Genomic DNA, 19,539 nt, shown 5'->3' on the forward strand with positions numbered 1-19,539 from the left:
TGGTATGATGAGACCATCTTAGTTGCTGATAACTTTACCATGACAAGTATGCAATTTTTAGCACCTCCAAACATCGACTTCTCATTCAATTTACTCCTGAATTTTAAAGATGATCAATAATTTTGGAACATAGTTTTAACCAATAATCCTTAAATTAAATTCTAAGTTTCAAATTGTTCAGACACTGATAAAATTGAAGAAGCCTTTACCAAATAATGTCAAAACTCCACATGGCCCCAGTTGTGATGTTTTGAAAGCCTTTATTTGGATAAAATACTTTTTGTAGGTAGTTTTAATGCAGTAGAGCTATTCAAAAGTGTCATCAGCTCAAAAAGACCTTCAATTTGGTATATCACTTATGCCATTTGAGCTTAATATTTTCATTTTGTCATTTCTCGTTAAGTGTCGTTCATCCGTTGCCATGGATAAATCCAATATGGCTACCATCGTAATCGCGTAATTTTAGGATACATTTGTGTGTGCCATTGAAATCTATCTCCATGCCAAATTTGGTACAAAAAGATGTTTTATTAACAAAGTTACAGCAAATTTACTGTAAATTTCAGCTAAAACTCCTTCATTTTTGTCCCATTGTTCCCACTGTTATTATATGTATTGTCTTTCTACAGAAAGAGTAAAAGTGAATGTTTTAAAAAGCTATAAAATTGTAACCGTTCATCCAATTTCGAAAATTAAAAAAATGTTTAGCTTCTCTCATTGAAATCTAAAAAACTACATTAATTAAAATGCAGATTGAACATTTCAAAATTTCAGTTGGCCTCCCTACCTATATAGAGGTTTTACTTTGTTTGAATTTTACCTCGTCAAACATATGTTACTCTAAGACATTTTTGTCAGTAACCACCACTTTGCGCTGACACAACAAAATGTATATGATAAGTGCACAATCCTTGATTGCCATGATGAAATACCAATGAACTTTTATAAAGATATAACATGTACTGTAATATAATGCAGAAAAATGAATCGATTTTGACCTATGTGTTACATTCCAGTATATCATCTAAACTTTCCAAGACCAAGGCCTTCTTACAAAACAGTGGCATTTTAACAAATAAGACCCCAGAGTTGATTGGTGTCAGACCAAAAGACAGTCACCAAGGAGAGATGTCAAGTGAAGTCTCCAGGGCGTCTGAAGATACCCCCTCAGAAGAAAGCACATTGATTAATTACAGTGCTCTTATAGAAGCCACACAGATAGCCAGGTATGACAACAATGTATAATTGTTTGCTTGTAATGGCTGTGCTGATAAGTGCAGACTTGGTGTATGATAGCAACTTAATTCCTGACTAGAATTGTTCTCATTTGTTCCCTTTTCCCGCCATAGCCCGCCATAGAAGTTTGACCTCAGCAAAGAAAACTTATCAGTGGCAGGATGGAATTTGAAAAGTTCATGGTAGTTCACGTCTCAAAAATAAAAGACATGAACTTTTGATCAAACTTTCCTCAAGCAAACCTTCAACCATTCTCTTTCAAAATCAAGAATAAAAATTGGGCGTCACCATTTTGGTGCTGGAGAAACAAATTATCGGATGTTTACTTTTGTTTGAAATTCAAAATGGCTACTATTCTTGTGTGATCTCTATGGGGGAAACAAAATTTCTGATTTTCACCAAAGCCCACAAGTGTTAGACCAGAAAAGTACCTTTAAATTTGTCCCCAGGGTGCACTCTATCTTAAAAGTTCCAAATAAACACTACTTTGGCTTAGACCTATCAGGCCTCACCATCTAGCATTTTGACAAAAATTCAGGATTCACAGAACTAGTGTTCAAAAAATAGTAAAACTGCTCCCACGTTTATGCCATTTGTAACATACATGTAATTATTACTGAAAATTTGTTAAAAAAAACTAAGTTTCTTTATTTTGGAAATGTGTCAGTGAAGATGTGGGAGAGTGTTGCAGCCAGGACGCGCACTTGCGACAATGTCCCCAAAACGGAACGTGTTTTCTTCATTCTCGCGTACTGCGGTCACCTCGGATGCACTCATGAGTAGACTATGTTCGGTGTAGTCTGCACGTGATATCTGTTACTAACAATAACGTTTGTTTTGCATGATTATTTTCAGGCTTATACTTACATACATTCAGATCTATGGTTAAAAGTAATTAAAATATTGCACTTCATATCATAACTTTCTTGTAGTCCGACTGAGCTCTGATTGTCAGCAGATATACATGTAGTATACTACTACAATTGCGTAAAATTTAAGCATAGTGACGTCATCCATTCCGGTAGCTTGAATTTTGTTCTGTGAAAATAATTTGATTTAAAACAATACAAAATTTGATAGACAACTGATGCATGTTGTCCCAAAAATATGCAAACTGTTCCCAAAAATAAACAGTAGTGGGACACAGTGTCCCCTGGTTTAAAATTCCTGGCTGCAACACTGGTGGGATGTGGAAAGTTTGTTCATGCAAATTATTGAGTCACCTTTTCTTATCTATGAAATCTAGACAGGACTTAGCAGAGATCCCAATTTTGATGGATGTGTATAAAATCAAAGTGATCCTTGCCAAATGGTTGAGGTACTTAGATGATGTACAGCAGGAGATTGACCACTGTAGGAAAAGTTTGCCGGAAACGGAGTGCAGTGAACTCACAAATGAACTCTACAAAGTACAACCTCGGTGCAAAGCCGATATCCAGTTCCTAGCCACCATGTGTGTTGATTTGGAAGTCTTCGCGGCATCACAGGAGGTTGGGGAAAAAGTGATGAAAGGGGCTGACGAGGATGATGAAGATGTTGCCATAACTACACCAACGAGTAGTGCTGATGAGAACACAGGTTATCAGATGGAAGACAACGGCAGCACAAGTCTACTTGAGACTTGTGTCTCTTCATCAACTCCACCTCAGGTTACCATGGAAACTGGATACTTACAGGACTTGAGTTTGAGCAATATCACGTCAGCAGGAACAGATATTTTGCTGGAAGCATCAGCTTTCAGTGAGATGACAGAGGCTGATGTTGCATTTCATGATAGCAATCAATATCTAGCCAGGGATGGTATTACAGCTTCTTTTGTCCACAAATATAGCTACTGGCTCGATCTTGAAAGAGTTCGCAAAATTTTGAGCTTCTGGAAAGGCCCCAGACATCAAACATGGTTGACAGTTGTCACCAAAGCACAAGGTCAGTCTTATTTGTGCACCAGTAATCTTTTTACTCTCTTGTTTGACAGTTACAGGAGCCAAAAAAAGCATATGGGAAATTAGAGATCCTTTTCATTCTCCTAATTATCAGCCACGTTTCTTTCAGCAAACATCAAACATGGTAATTATCATGGTCTTTCAAAAGATGTATTCCCATTACCACTCTCAGCCCCGATCTTCTGTTTGTGTATTATCCCACTGCGCTTTTGAAAGAAGTAAAAATATCCTGGTTTATCATGCCACTTCTTTGTGCAGAGATTGCTGAAAGCATGGAACAGCCAAGTTGGATTGGAGAGACAGATTTTAACAAAGTAAAGACACATCTTGGTACTGAAATCCCATTCTTACATCTGTGCAGTCACATGAACAGGTAGGCACTTTGCTTGTCATGTGTGTGTATGCATGCAGTGAGCAGTGTTTACGTGTTGCTCTATGTAGAGGGCGCTGTTTGAAATTATCTGTTCATGGATCATGTTGTGAACTACTCTACACATGTTGTCCTCACAACTCGATGAACTACAAAACATCATGCATCACCATTTTCAAGTGGCATATGTTTACTTGTGTGTCATTCTTTAGAATTAAGTTTGTCATGTATTCCATAAAAAATATTACAATGAATCATGCTTATAAAGGTGTTGAAAGAACGATATCAGATATTATGTTAGAAGCGAAGCTTTCATATCAAAACCATGTTTTTGAGTTGATGGTCTTTGTGTCATTTCAGACTGTACAAGACAGACCCTGATCTTGCTGTGAAGTTCTGTGTAGACCAGTACCCAACAATTGCACCATGGGAAGTCTCAATTCTTTGTAGTCAAGGAGATGACTGTCGGCCATTGTTCATGTCATATGTAAAACAGTTGTTAGAATCAAGGAAAAGGTAAGAAACATTAACCCTTTGAGAGCTGCAATTTTTCCCACCAAAACTTTAGTGCAACATTTTATTAAATTTTATGAATTTTTCTGTAATAATTTTGATAATTTTTGACCAAATTGAAATCACATTTCCATGGCTACGCTTCTTTATCAAAATTTTGGCAAAAATCTGAGAAAATTTGACTGAGGTAATATTCTGTAAAGGTGACAAAAATCGACTATGGCGCTCAAAGGGTTAACTGCTTGTAGCAAACTAAATATGTTCAATGCCCAGTAAAACCTTGGGGGTGTAACCTCCACAAATGTAATAATCTCCACAAATGTAATATCAACCACAATTGTAATAAAATCAACCACAAATGTAATAAAATAGTCAACCATTAATGTAACAACCCGCAACCACAAATGTAATAAACAACTTAACCATAAATGTAATAAAACTCAACCATAAATGTAATAAACTTGAACTTGCATATGTGATCATTTGTTTATCAATGCCCTGAGTAAATAATAACTTTAATAAGACTAGTGTAATGTTATTGCATACTTTCCTGAAACTAGGTTTCCTTTCCGAAACACAGAATAGAATACTTTGAGAACGCTATCAGAAAACGGCGAGGTACTGATCAAACCGTTAGATAATGGAAGTGGAACAGCAGTTCTAGACACTGATAATTACATAATAAGGAAGCGTCAAAATAACTCATCACCAGTGATACCACACAAAGTTTATGACAGATGACTCAGAACAAATAACAGAGAAATATAAAACCTTATCACAGAAACTTACGACACAAAACATGTTGACGAGAACATATATTTCAATCTAGTAAAAAACAATACGAACACAACCTTGAACACAGTAGAACAAAATTAGACATGCTGGCATCCCTAGTGAAGGAACAAACTTCAAGTGGGACAACATAGGAATACAGACAATCTATCGATTATTCCACACAATTTATCCACTGAAGACGAATTTGAGGCGATTGATTAAGAAAGTACGGCAATTTTCGAAAAAACGGCGTTAAAGGATCGTAGTGTTATACAGTCTTCCCCACTCTGGAGTAGAGACTGCACTGACGTTCAGACTACAGCTGTGCCTAGCCATGGCCAATCAGTTCTGTACACAAAACAGGGAAACGTAAAATACACTTTCAAATATGCAAAACACACTAAACACAAACAAGTAAGAAATGAATAATGTGTGGAGTTGCTTTCCTTATTACATAGATCAATATTTAAGGGCTAATTTCTCAATTGCGACGACAAAATAGATTTATTACATTTATGGTTGACAAGTATTACATTTATGGGTGATTTTTTTATTACATTTATGGTTACCATTTATTACATTTGTGGTTGGTGTTTTTATTACATTTATGGTTGATTTTTGTTACATTTATGGGCGATATTACATTTATGGGTGCATTTTATTACAATTGTGGTTGATATTACATTTGTGGAGATTATTACATTTGTGGAGGTTACAGGGGGTTTGATGCCCTGATAAGAGAAAAAAACAAGGTTGTGATTCAATAATCATTATGTTATATATAAAATTACAAGAGTTTATCAAAAATTTTGGTTTGTTATTGTAGTCCCTCTCCTTGATACAATTTTATTCTTACATTCAGATAATGAGCAGTTATTTATGTTTTGGCAATTCTTTTAAGTCCACTGTAAATATTAGAGAAAGGATTATCAAGTAGAGGAGCATTTCTGTTGAAAACATTGAATTTTGAATTCATATGTCGCCATGAAGCATAAAATATACTCTATGAAAAGCATTATAAAACTTACTGCTAACCATTACTTTGTATGCACTGGTACAATGTAGGTTTCTCAAAATTCTTTAGATTTTTATGTAAAATATTCCTACATCTTTAACTGAAAGGAACTTTAAAAAGCCTTTGCACTAAGCTTGTCTCAAAAACAAATAGCTAAATTACTTTACTTTCCAAAATAGGGAAACTGTTATTGCTGGTCTGTGTAGTGACTCCTGGGTGAAAGGTCACCTAGTGGATTGTCTTCTATCCCAGGATGCACCTGAAGATCCTACAAAGTTAGCCTGTCAATGTGGCATGCCAAGGTAATGTGAAATATGAAGTATACCACCTTTGTCATGATTTAATGTCTATGAAATATTTCAATGTGATTTTTTATTATCACAACTGGAAGTTGTGATATAGAGGTGGTTTCAACCGGTGTTTGATGTCGTCCATTTCCGTAAACGACAAAAAGTCAAAAACTGCTGAACAGACTGCGTTGATATTTGATACCGATACATAGACTGGTTCCAAGGTTCCAATTCGGAAAAATGGAGCCAAACGGAGCGCCGGTTAGATAGTTTTGGGAAATTTCTAACCCCCCTTTTTATCTAATTGATTTTAGGGGTCTTTCATATATGTAGTTTTGGAATGTACACCAATCCTGCATTGTGGACTGTTTTATGAGTTGTTGAACAGAAATGAGGTTTTGATGAATGTTAGAAATATGCAGAATGGCTGATTCGAAGTATAAGAGATTTCTATGGTCTTTTGGGCATCAAAAGCATTAAAAAAAACATATTTCATAGTTTAGATTCTCACTTTTGAGATGACCCTAGGCATTTGTTAAGTAAACATCCTTGAGTCAATATACAGACTTTGACATTCCAGAGATTAAGTATCCACAACCTCACATGTTACAGTCTTTCACTACAATGGTATGGCCCAAACCCATTGTTATCAATGGAGAGTGTGGACCTGTCTACAGGAAATTGGGGTGAACAGGTTAGACAATGACGTTACAAGTTGTAGGTTAGTTATCAAGGTAGCACCAGCATATATAATACAGTCCTGAGCATCTGTCCATGTGTTCTCACAGCAAATTACAGGGAAAAAAAATATTTGAGAAGTTTCTCTCCTTTAAATAGAAGTATATTACAATTTACTAGTAAACCTGTCATGGATAGATTGCTCTCAAATGATCTGAAACACAGTTATTGCCCATTAGCAACAAATCTATAGCAAGATTTATGTAAAGTTCATGAACTTACACAAGGTATTAGACAAAAGATGACCATGACTTTGCTACTTTTCAACATTTATTTCAATCAGATTTCCCCAGCTTAGTGTATAATTTGTAATCTTAATTACTGTCAACTTAGCTTTACTAACTTATTCATACCTCATTATTCTTACACTACTGTTATACCTATAACCACAAAATTTCAAGAGATGCATATATGATTGTCACTTAACAAACAATTTACAAAATTAATATGTCTTCTGCTTTTTCTCCATATACATATACATGTCTCTTTTAGCTCCGCTGTCAGCGACGCGGAGCTTATCAAATAGGTTGATTTTCCGTCGTCGTCCGTCGTCGTCCGTCGTCGTCGTCCGTCGTCGTCGTCGTCGTCCGTCAACAATTGCCTTCTCCTCTGAAACCGCAAGTCCAATTGCTTTGAAATTTTATATGCAGTTCACTTGGGGTGACGTCACTTAAGTTTGTTCAAATCGTGGTGAAATTGCATATTTGTATTTTTGGGGCATTTTTTGGTGTTTTTGGCAAAAAAATCTTCTTCTCTGAAACCGCTTGTATGATTTATTTGAAATTTAATATGCAGTTTACTTAGGGTGACTTCAGTCAGATTTGTTCAAATCGTGGTGAAATTTGCATATTTGTATTTTTAAGGCACTTTTGTCATTTTTGGTAAAAAAATCTTTAAAAATCTTCTTCTTCAAAACTACCAGTCAGATAGCCTTGAAATTTGGTACATATGTCCCTAGGGATGATCTATTTCAGATTTTTTCAAATTGTGAAGAAATATGCAAATTTGCATTTTTAAGGCAATTTTTACCATTTTTGGTCAAAAATGTATTTCTCAAAACGTACTGGTCTGATAGTTTTGAAATTTGGTATACAGGTTTCTATAGATGCACTAAGTAATATATATTGAATTTCTGATGAAATCTGTAATTTTGTATTTTTGGGGCAATTTTTGCAAATTTTGGTCAAAAAATGTGTATTTCCAAAACTACTCATCTGATAGCTTTGCAATTTAGTATACAGGTTCCTACAGATCACCTTAATGATATGTATTGAAATTATGATGAAATCTGTAATTTTGTATTTTTGGGGCAATTTTTGCCATTTTTGGTCAAAAATGTGTATTTCCATAAGTACTCATCTGATAGCTTTGCAATTTAGTATACAGGTTCCTACAGATCACCTTAATGATATGTATTGAATTATGATGAAATCTGCAATTTTGTAATTTTGGGGCAATTTTTGCCATTGTTGGTCAAAAAACGTGTTTCTCAAAAAGTACTGGTCTGATAGCTTTGAAATTTGATATACAGGTTCCTACAGATGAGCTAAGTAATATATATTTAATTTCTCCTGAAATCTGTTGTTTTGTATTTTGGGGGCAATTTTTGCAATTTTAGGTCAAAAAAATGTGTATTTCAAAAACTGCTCATCTGATAGCTTTGAAATTTGGTATACAGGTTTCCATAGATGAACTAAATGATATTTATTGAAATAATGATGAAATCTGCAATTTTGAATTTTGAGGCAGTTTTTCCCATTTTTGGTCAAAATATGTGTTTCTCAAAAAGTACTGGTCTAACAGCTTTGAAATTTGGTATACAGGTTTCTATAGATGAACTAAATTTGATCTTTGAAATTATGATGAAATCTGCAATTTTTATTTTGGGGGGCAATTGTTGCCATTTTTGGTCAGAAAATTTTATTCTCAAAACACTACTCATCAGATAGCTTTGGTTGACATGTTCCTAGGGATGATCCGATGTGATATATTCAAAGTATGATGAAATCTTCAATGTGTATTTTTGCAGCTTATTTTAGCCACTTTTTTCTGGCCACTGCATTGAGCTATCAAAGATTTCCTCCTTCTTCATCAACATGTGTCAAAAATAGTTATTCTCTTCATAAACACAGCGGAGCTATATCGGCCGCTAGGTCGCTTGTCTCATAAAAATGAGCTTAAAATCGCAATGTGAAAAATAGTCTTTCAGCTATATGTTGCTCATTGACTTCGTGGTCTTTCTAATTCACAGTGAGTGTGGTTGTTGATAAATGCCGATAATACTAGTAGGTCATTATGTCCAAGCGCCATTGGCGGTATTTTTTAACATAATGACCATAGGTCATTATCACATCTGGAAGTTGTGATATAGGGTTAGCTTCAACCGGTGGTGGACAGTGTCCATTTTCCGTAAACGACATGACAAAAAGTCAAAAACCACTGAACAGACTGCATTGATATTTGGTAGAGATATTCAGACTAATTCCAAGGTTCCGATTCGAAAAATGGAGCCAAACGGAGCAGCGGTTAGATAGTTTTGGGAAATTTCTAACCCCCCTTTAACTAATTGATTTTAGGGGTCTTTCATATATGTAGTTTTGGAATGTACACCAATCCTGCATTGTGGACTATTTAATGAGTTGTGGAACAGAAATGAGGTTTTGATGAATGTTACAAATATGCAGGATGGCTGATTCAAAGTATCAGAGATTTTCATGCGCTTTTGGTAATAAAATTGATAAAAAACAACATATTTAATGTTTTAGATTTCTCACATTTGTTATTACCCGTAACATTACAGACTTGATGACATAACTAGCTGCTGGACCTGTTTACTGGCGCATTGATTTAAAGACAAAGATCGTTTTATTTTGTAATAAGGACGTGTGATTTTGTAAAACATAGTCTATTAGCCTGGAAATGTGATTTTTGCGAATATTGCTTACCCCACTGACAAACAGTGTGGTTTGAAAATGGCTGGAATTCGCTACTTCGGGACTTTGTTTTCTGTGTGCATTTACTGACAAACTCCAAACCCGCAGCACCTACCCATTCAGTATTTCATGTACAGGTGTACCCAGAGATAGAGTAGTTTCACAATGTGCCAGTTGTGATCAAGTGCCATTGGCGCTATTTTCTTGCAGTGTTTTGACTAGAATAAGTGATTATCCAATTTGAGATGCCACTCCAAAGTACATGTAATTTAAGTCATTTGGATGAAGAAGTAACTGAAATTTCATCGGGGATTTTACATAAAATAATCAAGTTTTACAATTATACAGGAAATTTTTCAATGCTTGTGTATATTTTGATCATGTGTAAATCTCCTATACACCATGGCTTAATTTTCTGCTGTTCAATTATGATCATTGCCCTTTTTAGACCGGGATCATACAAGTTCACATGGATAAACACAGAGATCATAGATGCCATAATTACCTCTACATCAACCCCTGAACACAAGGAGAAGCTTTTATCGACATTTGAAAAGTTCAGGTACGTATTGAATCAATTTTGTGTCAGTCAGTCTGACACTGGCTTCGGTAGTAGGAGCAGCCTTTATTGTATCATTATGACTCTTACAAATATTTAATCGGAGCTGGACTGTGCAAAAACATGTACCTATTCTGAAATAATCCACATCAATTATTGTGTATAGGCTCAATCTAGTTGTCTGCTCTGGTTATATTTTGTTTTAAGGTAGAATGCACCTCAAGGGTAGACTTTTGGACTCTAAAAGTTTTGCAACACTTTTCTGATCTACCACTTGTGCGGGCTCGTTTTGAAGCTTTTTGGTCGATACAATTTTCGCCATCTCATATTTAGACTTTTTGAACCCAGGGATGGTGGCTTTTTATTTTCAAATACGGTAAATGCTAGGTAATCTGTATCTCTAGAACCTTATTTTGCTCGGTGAGCCCTGATGTTTATTCTTGATTTGGTAGGAGAATTGTTGAAAGTTCATTGAGGAAAGGTTGAACAAAAGTTTAAGTCTTCCAGTATCGAGGCGTGTATTACCTTAAGAGAATTTTTGATACATCTTTGTATATCATTACCTGACCTTTGACCTGCAAGAAATTAACAGCAAAAATGATTAAAATGTATGATCTGCATGTATTTGGACCATAATGGTGGAAACCTGTGCTGCCTGCAAAACTGGCAGAACAATGGTCTTTGGAATAACTAATATCATGGTGGTTGTCAATGATTACAAAGTGAATTCCATTTCAGTTACAGAATTTTTTCCTTGCTTTGTCATAGCTTATTGTCAAGCATCTTGGGATTCTAAGCCTCTTGGGATTCTAACTCAAGAAAATTACATTATAATGCCAGCATGAAACACTGTTACTGTATCATATTGTGTGTTGGATTTTCTTGGTTTCTCATAATGTAAAATTACATTCCTAAACTTGGAACAAAATTGTATTAAGACACTCACAAACTCTGTTTGTCAATTTGATTCCAGGTATTGGGATGGATACGTGACTCTTGGTTGCCACGTGTTGCCAAAGACGACCTGGTTAGAATACTTGGTGCAAATGGCAGACATTGATCTGCTTGAAAATGCCATACGGGATCCAGGTAAGTAGTTCCAATGAGCACTGTGTATGCTATCCCATGATGCATAAGTGGAGGTCAAAGGTTACTAAGGGAAGTATCAAAGCTATTGAATTTAACGATTTATCATATAATATTAATCATCTTTACAACTATTTTCAGATCTTCTCATCTAAGTTTCCAAAGCTTGCTGTTTCAGACTGTCGCACTTTACTTGAGTGCAACATCTTGTAAGTTGTAGCGTCATTGTTCTATTCTTACAGCCAAAGTGAACTTCACAATTGATGGTTGGATGTTGCTGCTTAAGTTGTTCAACCAATTCTACCAATGCAAAGTCGACAAGACATGGACTTACTATTGCTTGCAATGCAGAAAAACAGTGGAGCCGTACGTTTGTGACCCTCCATCTCCGCCAACATTAGCATGGGGCTCCCTAGCTGAGTTGCTATTGAAGTCAACAAATGCAAGCACAGCACTCGAATTGCTGCAGTCAGTTGACATTCCCCACAATGCCTTGCCTGGTGAATTCTACAATGCATGTATTTTGTCATCAGTTATACAGCGCCACCAGAGGTAATATTTCTTACTTCTCTCATTTACTGCTAATAAAGCACACAGGGTTATCTAGATGCTCTTGGAAATCGTTGAATTTTTAAGCCTCGTTGAAAGTCCTTAAAAATGAAATTGAGTCCTGGAAAATCTTGGAAAATTTATGTCACACATGATTTTAAAAGTTTGCAAAATGACTGGTCATGATATAAAACATAGGGCCAATGTCCCTGAAGCTACATGTAATATAGATGGTACAGAAGACGTACATAGCATAATACCAGATATAGTGAGTGCAGAGATTCTTTTGCAATACAGTGTATTCTTATGGCAGAAGAATTGTTTCAGTATGGCTCATTCTTACAGAGCCCCCTATAAACACAGACATTCATCAGTAGCCAGCATAGAAAACTGCCATCTATGCCTATAAAAATGGCAAAAATTGCCCTAAAAATACAAAATTGCAGATTTCATCATTATTTCACTGCATCATAAATAAGATAACCCGTACAAACCTGTGTACTAACTATCAAAGCCATCAGATGAGCAGTGTTTGAGAGACAAATTTTTTGACCAGAAATGGCAAAAATTGCCCCAAAATACAAAATTGCAGATTTCATCATAATTTTGATATATCAAGTTAAGTTCATCTGTAGGTACCTGTACACCAAATGTAAAAGCTATCAGACTAGTACTTTTTGAGAAACAAATTTTTTGACCAAAAATTGCCCCAAAAATACAAATTGTAGATTTCATCATATGTTGGATATATCACATTTTGATCATCCCTATGAACCTGTATACCAAATATCAAAGCTGTCAGACAAGGGGTTTTCATTAAATAAGTATTTGACCAAAAATGGCGATAATTGCCTTAAAAATACAAACTTGCATATTTCATCACACTTTGAACAAATCTAAGTAAGGGCATCCCTAGGGACCTTTATACCAAGTATCAAAGCTGTCTGACCAGCAGTTATGAAGAAGAAGATTTTTTACCAAAAATGGCCTTTTTGAGCTAATTTGCATATTCAACAATATCAAAATTATACTACATGTATCACATTCACAATGCCTGTCAACTTTTAATGTGATGCGATCCCAGACCTGCGGAAACACTGATACATCTCAAGGTCATGTTCATTGATCATTTACAGAAATAAAGAGTGTAAAATAAGTGTAGCTGCAGCTAATTGGTCATCATAACATAGTCAATAAGGTTATTTTGTGGTCTGATAGAACAAGTTCTGCGTACAGTATACTTATATTCTCTCTAACATTTGTAGAACTTAATTTCACTAACCTTGTCAAGGGTGATTCCCCACGGAGCTGCCAATTACTGAGTAGTACTACGACTTGCTCAATTATGTCCTGCTACATTCTGAATGTCACTTTAATTGACAGTTGGGGTTGGCCACTGTCACAAATAATAGTCTCTTTTTATGTAAGATAACAGTGAGAGTAACTTTGCTTTGTACAGTGACACAGAAGACCAATTAGTGCAACGATGACAGTTACAACCCAGATGATATTTTCTTAAGTTTATACTGATACTGTTTGTTACATATTTCATACATATCTGAATCCAAATGCATATTCTTGGCCAGTATGCATTCATATTGAAGTTTTCTATGGACAAACCTGCATGTTTTACAAAATTTCCTTAATGGTCTACAAAGCATTGAACCAAGGTCACTTTGTTGAGTGACTGTGATTGAACATGTTATGTCTAATACGCCAGTAGATCAAAGGTATACAGTCACCTGTAATCTAAATATGCCCATATATGGTATTCAAAATGCGCATGTGAGGGCACTGTTTTTAAAAAGTGGCCACCCGCTTAAACTCTGTGATTGGTTAGATTTTCTCTTTCCATGGTAACTGGCAAAATTGGAACAGGTCACAGTATACCTTTAATGTGCAGTTTATCTGAAAAGAAATTGTACATACCGGTACAGTGACAAGTTCCAAGTACCATTATCTCCAAAATACTTGTGCACATGTACTTAACAAGCTGTTAAGAGTCATTTCAATGTGATTTTTGAATAATTTGGTCAACCAGATTGCTGCATGACACCTCAAATAGGGAAATTTTTCAATCCAAAAAACAGCTTTATAGGATGAATATGAATCATCTTTGCTGTCCCAATAATGACTGAAAACCTTTCCATGATGTGCTGAAAAAATCACCACACTGACTTCAAATTAAAAAATATCTTGTGTTTCTACAGAAGATTATCGGTGTTGATATACTTTACAAAGCCATCATTTTCAGACCATCTGCTGAAATAATCAGTTCTGACACTACCGCTTTAGATCGGTCATTGTCTTGATCTTCAGGCAAATCAATCTTCAGATAAAGCCTCTGAAAACCTTTTCATGGTGTGCTAAAAAATCACCACACTGGTTTCAAATTCAAAAATATCTTGTGTTTCTATGGCAGATTATATTATAGGCGTTTATATATTTTGAGAAGCCATCATTTTCAGACCATCTGCTGAAATAATCAGTGCAGCCACTACTGCTTCAGATCTGTCATCGTCTTGATCTTAAGGCAAATCAACCTTCAGATAAAGCATTTGAAAATTGATCTCGTAGAATTCAGGCATTCTTCCTTTCTAGAAACTGATCAATTCACATCCTTGTGAAGATCAAATGTTTCTAATAGCCTCGGGCAATATTTGCGAGAATTGAATTCCTTTAATCGATGGCAGATAGACTGCTTTCCCTGTATTATTCACAGTATCTGTGACAGGAACAGTAATTTGCCTTAAGTGGATTTTTATTCTGTTTGAAGCTTTGTGGTTTTGTACCTATTTTTTTCTGACTTTCGTTGATTGTCCTCAGACTTAAACATCCTTTCTAACGGAATAGCATGATATATTACCTTTCTTAATATTCTCCATAGAACTGTCTTTCCCAAGCTCTTTAAATTCACCCATAAAATCAGCATAGTTTTTAATCCACTGTACCCCTGTACTCTGAGTCCAAACCATTTTCTACCAGTGTATATCGCCTTTGAATACAGTGGGCACAAGACCACTAATTAATTTCCCATAGGCCACCACAGTAGCCTTGAGCTCAATTTTCCTATTTTAAAACATTCAGCGGCACGAATCCTCATGCCAGCTTGACTAATGATTAATTTTTCTTGCGGGCAAGTCCATTGACAGTTTGAGTTAGTGATGAGTGCCTGTGGGGGTGTTTTTGCAGAAATTCATGCTTGATGCTACAATGTTCATGTGCTTTGTAACTCCTAATATCAACACTGAATGCTACAGCCATACTTAGACTACAGTATACATTTAAGTTTAAATAGTCACTGATTTTTACAAAAATATTTCAAATCTTAGCTATCAAGTTTTTCTCTGATATTAAATTTATTGGATGGATTAAAATTTATGTCTAGAGCTGACAGACGCATAATACAGAGTAAAAAAGCCATATTACATCTACAGTAAGTACTAAGGCTAGTAAGAATTTAACCTTTTGGCAACAAAAATAGTTTCTGTTCAACGAGCCTGTCGATTTGAAAACCTCTGTGGTCACTCTTAGCCAAATGCCATGATGGTTTCAGAATTCCCTGCATATTAAATATAGTCACATCTAGTTAGAGAGGAAACTATCAAACCTTTCCATGAAATGAGGGGCAGATTCAAAGTAATCTGATCGACCGAGCAGGGAAAAGTAAAGGATAAAGGCATTGTAACCCCATTTTGAAGAACCCCATGTGTAGAAATTCCCTTTTCTCCTTTTTTGTGTGATACATGTACAAGTATTGTTGTCTCCATATACCTTGAAATTCTCTTCATTTAATTACTTACTGCTATCGTGTCACATTGAAATTTCTATTGATTTCATATCTGCTTTCAGTATTAGGCAGAAGTCAACTTCTCATTGGTGCTTTTACCTGGAGAGAAGGCTTTTCAATAAAGCCTGTATAAATAACTAATTTTTGGATTGTAAAAGATTGAATTTTCAGAGAAATATTCTTTTCAACAAATTGTGTCATTCTGACTTTAATTTGAGTTGACTCATTCACCCAAAACATTTTCCAATACAATGTCTCATCATTTTTACCTTTTGCTTTTTAAAATGAAACTGCCAAATCAAAATTGATCTATTATCAAAATTGGCAAAATTAAAATCCAAGGACTCTCTTTTCCTTTTTTTTTGTCAGATGTATTTTATCCTTGTATACAATATTACTGTCATTTGGAAAAGTGATGAATCAAAACACATGTTCTGATTACTACTTTTCTGTATCAATCAGTAATTTGACCTTTTCTTTACAGGGATCTGGCAAACTGTATGCTTGAGAAAATTGACTCCTATCTTTGGTCAAAGCGAGTGAATGTGGTACACAGCAGTGTATTGAACCATGCTTTGACTGAAATGAAGCAACTTGCACCATTTACTGGGCCTGAGAGAGATACTAATGTGTATCTTCAGCGACCTTTGGTAAGCATCTTTTCATCGGGAGTGAAATACAAATTGAGAATGTATCATCATGATTTATAGATATTATTTGATATGATTTTTTGTTACGCAACTGTAGAACAATGGCTGGAATAGTCTTTTGTCAGAAAAATTGTAGTTTTGGGTGTAATTGATATAGAAAGAGAAACAGCCATGTATCTCGATGGTAAAGGTGAACTGAAATGAGATCAGTTATAAAGCTCACTATTTTTAGTGTCAACATTATCTGTCAAGTTAAAACCTGACTTGATAGAATAAATAGTGAAATTGATCTCAGTGGAGATACCTCTGTCACGACAAAGTTGAACTGAAATGAGGACATTTGTGAGTCTCAGTATTTTTAGTTCTCATATTTTCCCTAAAGTTAACAGTGGATTTAATTGACTAAACAGTGTAAGTAATTGGGATTTTTATCTCAATGAAGAAAAACAGTTGCAAATGTAAGAGTTTCTGATGTGCTTACTTCTCTGATCATGACAAGATATCTTTGCATAAACCATGGATCTACATCATACCGCCATTGCGTAAATTTTCCACAATGGTAGATTAATGTCTTGATAATCGTTAATAAGCGAACAAAACAGCCAATCAACTGAGTCGAACAAAAGAGTCAGACCACAGTGTTTGTGAAGACATGTGTCTGTGTAGCATTGGCCTAGTCTATCTAATGCCATGTTGAAAACGCATCAGTTATTGTAAGGGACTAAATATTGTTTTGGACAAAAACCATAAATTGAAGCCAAACATTTGTATGGTGAGAAACATGTCTCTACAGATGCAGTTTGAGTCTCATACATGTAATGATAATTATATAAAGTAGAAAGGCGGTTTTGTACTCTTAATGTGAGTCAAATTCAAAGAGTTGCAGTATTTGGAGGTGAATCACCAATTAACAACTAATTAACTCTCCCATTAAGCAATCTGTCATGTTGAAATGATTTCTTAAATACAGTGTTTGTGCCAGACTATACGATATACACAATAAAATTCTCGGCTATTACGGATGAAGAAAGTCAAAGTTCAACAAGATGCATACATTCATCATGGTGACAGTTGTCTGCAAATCCAGCGGTCACAGGTGTGGGAGATTCTGAAATTCAGCTCAAAGCTGTCTTTTATGGTCTGCAATTGAGAGTTTTCCATCCATGTATCTTAACTCACTCAGGAAAAGCTACATGGACAGCTCTGGCATGATAACTTAGGAACAGGAAATCACTCAAGTTAATTTCATGTGTGTCTTGACACTACTAGTTTCATCCAGTGGAGACGGTCTTCTCCATTTATTTGTTATTTGGAAATTTAACTATTGTACATCTGCCTTCACAGTGTAAGCAGACACTGGAAACCTTAGATGTATCACTGGAAGATGCGGATACTCATATCGGAGTTCTGGTTCAAATAGACAGGTATGAAGTCCTCATCAATTTTTCATCTAGCTTCATCCTAGGGCTTTGCTGGTGCTGTTGTTGCATTGAGCACAAATGCATAAATAGTGACATCGAATTTTTAATTGAAAGAAATTCAAGGTGGAATGCCCCGTGGGACAGTTTTTCAGTTTTTAGACACTCATGATGCTTCTGGTCTGTTGCTTTTATGAACTCATATTTTTGCACCCATGAAGTAAATAAGTTTTCCTCTTTGGAAATCTGAGGAATTTTATTTTCACTCTGAGAATTAATACAATGCATAGCAGTCATATAGAATTTCAAATTTCAATTAATTTCAGGTAACTTGTTTCTCTAATTTTGAACGTTTCTTGATGACTCATGCATGATCATATTGTTAATCATGAAATGAGACAAGGACAAAATCACAGTCATAACTCTGGTTTATTCTATTCTGTCTGTTTCTTTTTCTGGTTTATTCTGGTTACTTGTAAGCTGTCTGTTTATTCTGGTCAGTTGAAAGAAGAAGTAAAGAGAACAAGGCCAAAAATTGTTCAATTTACTGGAACTTAGCTGCTTCAGAATAAACAGACAGAACATAAATGACCAGAGCTGTGACTGTGAATCTGTCTCTTACTGTGGAAAATGTACAGGAAATTATAATTATCCTAGGCAAGACAAGAAGGGCCAGCAACATTCCAACTATTCCCCACACAGAAACATCCACTACTGTTCTCTATGTTTATTCCCAAATGTTAGAACAGCCCAATGATTTTGACACCTTTCACAAAACACGTAAAATGGCCGCTCTCACTGTTTGTAATGACCGCTAGGCCTCTGTAATGATCAGGTGTTAAAGGGACATAAGCTGTAACTTGTGGCAAGTTTTTCAGTATTCTGCTTCTGTATATCAAATATCATGTCTGACCCTAATCCGTTTGTCATGCTTAAATTTCCAGTATTCTTTTTGTCAACACAGCTTGTATGTGTGCAGTGATCATTGTTTATCGTTTACAAATGAATTTTAGTCCGGACTTGAATACAATTGCCAACAATAACAATGTAGATTATACTCATATAGGTTGTGTTGATATGCTAAATACTTGGCATTAAATTACAGTTCAGGGATTCAATGCAGAAATGTAGGGAAACCACAAAACAAAAGTTCTGAAAAAATAGCGAAAAGAAACAGCTTGTGGAGCATTAATGTTAGACATCCTGTTGCCTTAAAATAAGTTCTTAACTACAAAAAAGCAGTTAGGCTACTACAAAGTTTCGTTTGAGCACAGGGCACAGCTATCAGTCCCCTGGGTGGATGAGGGGTGGGGTTCTTTGTGCAACAGTTTATTTTATTTTATTAATTTTGACCTTGATATTTCAAATAAAGATTTCAACTCCAAACCATCTTTATTAACTACAAGTAATTTTATTAATTTTGACTGTTTGACTGTGATATTTCAAACAAGAAAAGTAAACCCAAGTCTGAATATACGTGGCGGGTATGGCTGATTAGCCCCTAATAGGTCATGCTCACCAAGTCTAAATCTGTATGGGGGATAGTAGTCATGTATAATTTGCCTAATGGTACATGTACATATCTGAACAAGATGTTCATTATCTGCACATTGAACTCACCTCTCTGGGCGAGTTCACTAGTTCTGAAATGCTTTTAATAGACAGCTGTCGGAAG

At 35.4% G+C, this 19,539-nt stretch overlaps 1 protein-coding gene across 1 annotated transcript in view; it reads left to right on the plus strand.

The window, feature by feature from the left end:
• The window catches only part of LOC139122724 (BLOC-2 complex member HPS5-like), a 39,587-nt gene that overhangs the window by 3,723 nt on the left and 16,325 nt on the right, over positions 1 to 19,539 (plus strand). The window contains exons 3-12 of the mRNA XM_070688384.1: positions 1,017 to 1,226; positions 2,483 to 3,162; positions 3,438 to 3,552; positions 3,910 to 4,065; positions 6,031 to 6,153; positions 10,261 to 10,374; positions 11,345 to 11,460; positions 11,700 to 12,009; positions 16,281 to 16,446; positions 17,791 to 17,870. Of these exons, the coding sequence (XP_070544485.1) occupies positions 1,017 to 1,226; positions 2,483 to 3,162; positions 3,438 to 3,552; positions 3,910 to 4,065; positions 6,031 to 6,153; positions 10,261 to 10,374; positions 11,345 to 11,460; positions 11,700 to 12,009; positions 16,281 to 16,446; positions 17,791 to 17,870 (2,070 nt within the window). The remainder of the gene's footprint in view (positions 1 to 1,016; positions 1,227 to 2,482; positions 3,163 to 3,437; positions 3,553 to 3,909; positions 4,066 to 6,030; positions 6,154 to 10,260; positions 10,375 to 11,344; positions 11,461 to 11,699; positions 12,010 to 16,280; positions 16,447 to 17,790; positions 17,871 to 19,539) is intronic.

Source organism: Ptychodera flava, chromosome 22 (assembly GCF_041260155.1).
Source record: "Ptychodera flava strain L36383 chromosome 22, AS_Pfla_20210202, whole genome shotgun sequence".
Lineage (NCBI taxonomy): Eukaryota > Metazoa > Hemichordata > Enteropneusta > Ptychoderidae > Ptychodera > Ptychodera flava.